At 40.0% G+C, this 4,404-nt stretch overlaps 1 protein-coding gene across 1 annotated transcript; it reads right to left on the bottom strand.

Moving 5' to 3' along the window:
- Positions 1-3,002: 3,002 nt before the first annotated feature.
- Positions 3,003-4,404, bottom strand: LOC122280006 (transcription factor ORG2-like). The gene is made up of 3 exons (XM_043090945.1): positions 4,032-4,404; positions 3,505-3,870; positions 3,003-3,253 (listed from the first exon to the last, which is right to left on the bottom strand). The coding sequence occupies exons 1-3, from the start codon at positions 4,374-4,376 to the stop codon at positions 3,170-3,172; spliced, it is 795 nt and encodes a 264-aa protein (XP_042946879.1). The 5' UTR covers positions 4,377-4,404; the 3' UTR covers positions 3,003-3,169.

The following is a 4,404-nucleotide window of genomic DNA, read 5'->3' as shown; positions in this document are numbered from 1 at the left end:
TGTTAAGAAACTATCCCCTATACTTCGTAGACTGATTTCGCAGGAACGAGGTGCCTTCCTTCCAGGTCGGAGCATTTTCGAAAACATCTCCTTAGCCCAAGAGATGGTTTACCAAATAAACAAATAGGCTCATGGAGGTAATGTACTTATTAAGGTAGATATGGTAAAAGCATACGACAATATAGATTGGGAATTTCTTCTACACATCATGAGCTGTTTCGGTTTCTCTCGAGAGGTCTGTGGGATTATTCGACAACGCATCTCATCTCCTTGGTTCTTGGTGGCCATGAATGGAACCACATAAGGTTTTTTCCCTTGTGGCCGTGGGTTATGACAAGGAGATCCACTGTCCCCTTATTTATTCATCTTGGTCAAAGAAGTATTATCTAGGCTACTGAAAAAGAATTTTGCAGCTGGAAAAATAGAGTCATTTAGACACCCAAGGGGAGCTCTTTTAATCTCTCACTTGCTCAATGCAGATGACATCATGATATTTGCCGACGGGAGCTATAAGTCAATTAAAAATATCAGGGATATATTTCAACAATATGAAGATTAGTCAGGACAAAGCATAAGCAAGGAGAAATCAACCATGTTCTTTTCAAAAAACATCAATGTGCGCAGAAGGAGGGGCTTGTTGAATAGAATAGGATTTTCGGAAATCCATGTCCCAATAAGATATTTGGGTGTTCCTCTAGTCTCTGGCCGACGCAAAGTGAATCATTTTGACGAGCTTTTAAACAAGATGAGAGAAAGACTAGGAGGCTGGCAGCACAGGCTTAGATCAAACATGAATAGGATATTGTTGTTGAGGCATGTAGTGGCAAGCATGCCAATAGACTTACTCTCGGTAGTGCAAGCGCCAAAAGCAGTCATCAGTAAGATCAACTAGCTCATGATCACCTTTTTTGGGGCTCCTCAAAAGGAAAATCAAAAATGAAATGGCTAGCATGGTCAAAATTGTGTAGACCAACATCGGAGGGTGGGGTGGGATTTCGGAACATTAAGGAAATCTAAAGTTCTCTATTCATGAAGTTTGCATGGAAAATAATGACAGAAAACTCGGTGTGGGTGCAGTTCTTCAAAGCTAAGTACATAAAAAACGAACACATCTCCTTGGTAGAGGAAAATAAAGGGTCAAACTTTTGAAATGTATTATGAGAAATATGCCGAAGATATTTAGTAATTCAAAATGGCGAATCTAGGAAGAGAACATTTCATTTTGGAGGGATCACTGGGTTAGAGAAGGCCCGTTAGTGAAGGAGAGGCCTACTACCGAGAGCCATGATCTTAAAGTGAAGGAATGTAGGATTGAAAATGGCTGGGAGGTAAATTTGCTACGGAGCATTGTAGGAGATGATAATTTGGAAGAGATCCTAGACGACTTTGGGATAGCAAAAAGAAGGGGCAGACCTTCTAGTAGGGATTGCAAATGTGAATGGTGGTTTTTTAGTAAAAAGCATTTGGGAATGTATTAGAATCAAAGCTCCAAAATCAGCATGGTCAAACTGGATTTGGAATGCAGCTCTTAAAAAAAAAAAAAAAAAAAACCTCAGTAACCATGTGGAATGTTATAAATGGCTACCTTAGCGTGGATGATAAAGTTAGAAAGCTGGGAATTCCCATGGTATCAAAATGCGAGTGTTGTGTAGAGGAGAGTGTGGAAAACCAAGACCATGAGTTAGCAATTGGAAATATTGCAAAAGAAATATGAAAAAGAGCTTCAGCTCAGGTGAGCATGACTTATGACCCGAACAAACCATGGAAGGAAAAGGTAGAACTTTGGTTCAGACGCGCAGCCAGATCATCTCAAAAAGGCTGTCTCATTGGTTTCATCTCATCAATTATAACATGGGCTCTATTGGTTTGGCAATGCAAAGCGAGAATGGAAGGGAAAGCGGTGTCGGTAGAGTCCCTCTGGCAGTCAATAAAGGCTACAAGCTTCTAAGTTGGAATTAGACTGAAAGCTGGTAACAAAATGCATTCAGATGATGAGAAATTCTTGCAGGCACTATCGATCCCATGTAAAGCCCCAAAACAGAACAAAGCAATTATGATGAAATGGAGGAGACCGAGGTTAAGGTGGTGCAAATTAAACATGGATGGAAGTTGCTTGGGGAACCCAAGTCACATGGGGGCTGGAGGTGTTATTAGGGATGATCAAGGGAAACTAATGCTCGCCTTCTCAGTAGGCTTGGGCCACTGCACAAACAACTAGGCGAAATTGATGGCTCTGCTGCATAGACTGAGAATGTGCAAAGAAATTGGTCTATTGCAGGTAGAGGTGGAATTAGATGCCTAGCTAGTGGTGCACTGGATGGAGAGAAATCGCTGCAGAATCTAATACGTGGAAGACTTTTGGGAGGAGATACAAGGTATAATTTCAAGCATTCAGGTGGTTGTAAGGCATGTCTTCAGAGAGAGCAATGCAGGTGCAGATTTCCTGGCCCATTTGCAGACTAGTTTAGTCCCCAAAAAGTGGATGCAGTTTGGTGACTTACCCCATGTACTTAAAGACATCCTTAAAATAGATAGAATAGGCCTCCATGCTATGAGATGTTGAGCCCCTATTGTTTTGGCCTTTACTTTTTGGCAAAACCTATAAATCGACTGGACTGATTTCTTTTGTATACGGGTTATCTCCCCTGTTTTGAAGGCTTAATACAACATCACCCTTGAAGGGTTTACCAAAATAATAATAATAATAATAAATAAATAAACAAATGTGTTAACATCTACTTTTTATGTCATTCTCTCCTACCTGAAGCTCATGTTTGAATCTGATGTGAACTTGAAGGGACTTTGATATATGAAAATATTATTTGTTTCAAAAGTTTAAAATGATGAAAAAATATAGATTTTATTATTTATTTTATATCTAGAGATCCAACTCAACCTATTTTGATCATTTATTGGCATCTATATGGGATATAATGGGCCATCTTTCCTAACTTTGAAGTGAAAAGATACAGGTTTTTTTTTTTTTTTTTCATCTAAAAAAGACCAGGTCATGGAAATTTCTTTTATACATTGTTCCAGGGTTAATGGACAGGTGCACATTGATCTACTTGCTTCTGTACATCAATTGTCTAGTTAAAATTGATATATAGAGATCACCTAATACGCCTAATCGCATTGGAACTTTGATGCTTAAAGGATTTCAGTGAAGCTAAGCTTCTCTCTTGTTGTACAGGGATACTTGTTTCTCACTTAAAAGAGTCTCGCACTCCAAACTTTGAGTACTTCTTGCAACCTGTAAACAACCCAATGCAGAAAAGGAGGGGAAAAAGAAGTTAGAACAGATATAACTTGCAGTAAACTACTCTATTCAACAAAGCTTTGAAATTTTGCTATGATCAAACTCATTTCCTTTGAAATTTTCTTTTTATTCTTTGATTCCCTCCGCATGAGGGGAAAGGCCGGGGGACGAGAATTTGAGTGCTCTTGTACAGGATGAGTTTGAGAATTGAGAAGCAATAAAAGAAGCTAATTCACAAAACGAACCTCATGAAGATGTAAGTTATAGAAGGCCCTCCCTCCTAGGGCCTCAAAGGATGACGCATTAAGTAGTAGAAGTCCATCCTGCTCTAAAGCGAGAAGGATCGCAGATAATGGAGTCTTCTGGTCTTCACTTGTTGGTATTTGAATCACAACTTCTCTATCATTAACCCGACTTGCTGAAACAGTAGACAAAGAGCTCCAAGCAGCAATTCCTTTTGGTTGGTTTTCTTGATGAGTATTTTGATCTGCTTGCCTAGAAATCCTTGATAAAAGCTCTTCCTTCCTTTGAATCAGTCCCACCACTTGTTGTTCCAGCTCCGGTATGTATTTTAGCATCCGTGAAACTGTGGTCGGAATGCTTAATTTCTTCTGTAACAACAACACGCATGCACGCACAACTATCTTCTAAATTACCAATATGATTAAAGTACTGAATTCAAACTAAGCAAGAAAACAAATCGGGAAAATTTTAAATTCGTAAAGGAAGGCTACATGACCGCAAATTAGAGAGAGAGAGGATAATTAAGTACCATTTGATCAGCCTCTGGAAGCAGCGAACGTAGAGACGAGTACAGACCATTCATCTTCTTGCGACGATCACGCTCGCTAGCATTGTGGTTAAGCTTTTGAACCATTTTTGGGTCCCCACCACCACCAACAACAGGCGCCGTTGGTGCTGTCACATGAACACGATCGTCAAGCCCAACATGTGTATGATAGCTATAGGAAGGGATGAATTGATAAGCAGACTCGAAAGTCTGGGGTTCTTCGTGGACATAATAGCTCTGGCAGTACTGGTCTTGGTTTATGGAATATTGCTCCGACTCCAATCCGATGGTTGAAATCGGCCAAGGTACTGGTGATAGCGCGCACATATTGATGGATTAGTTGCGAGCTGCATGT

Source organism: Carya illinoinensis, chromosome 10, assembly GCF_018687715.1.
Source record: "Carya illinoinensis cultivar Pawnee chromosome 10, C.illinoinensisPawnee_v1, whole genome shotgun sequence".
Lineage (NCBI taxonomy): Eukaryota > Viridiplantae > Streptophyta > Magnoliopsida > Fagales > Juglandaceae > Carya > Carya illinoinensis.
The sequence above is the reverse complement of the archived record's forward strand: the minus strand, read 5'-3'. Positions and strand labels throughout refer to the sequence as shown.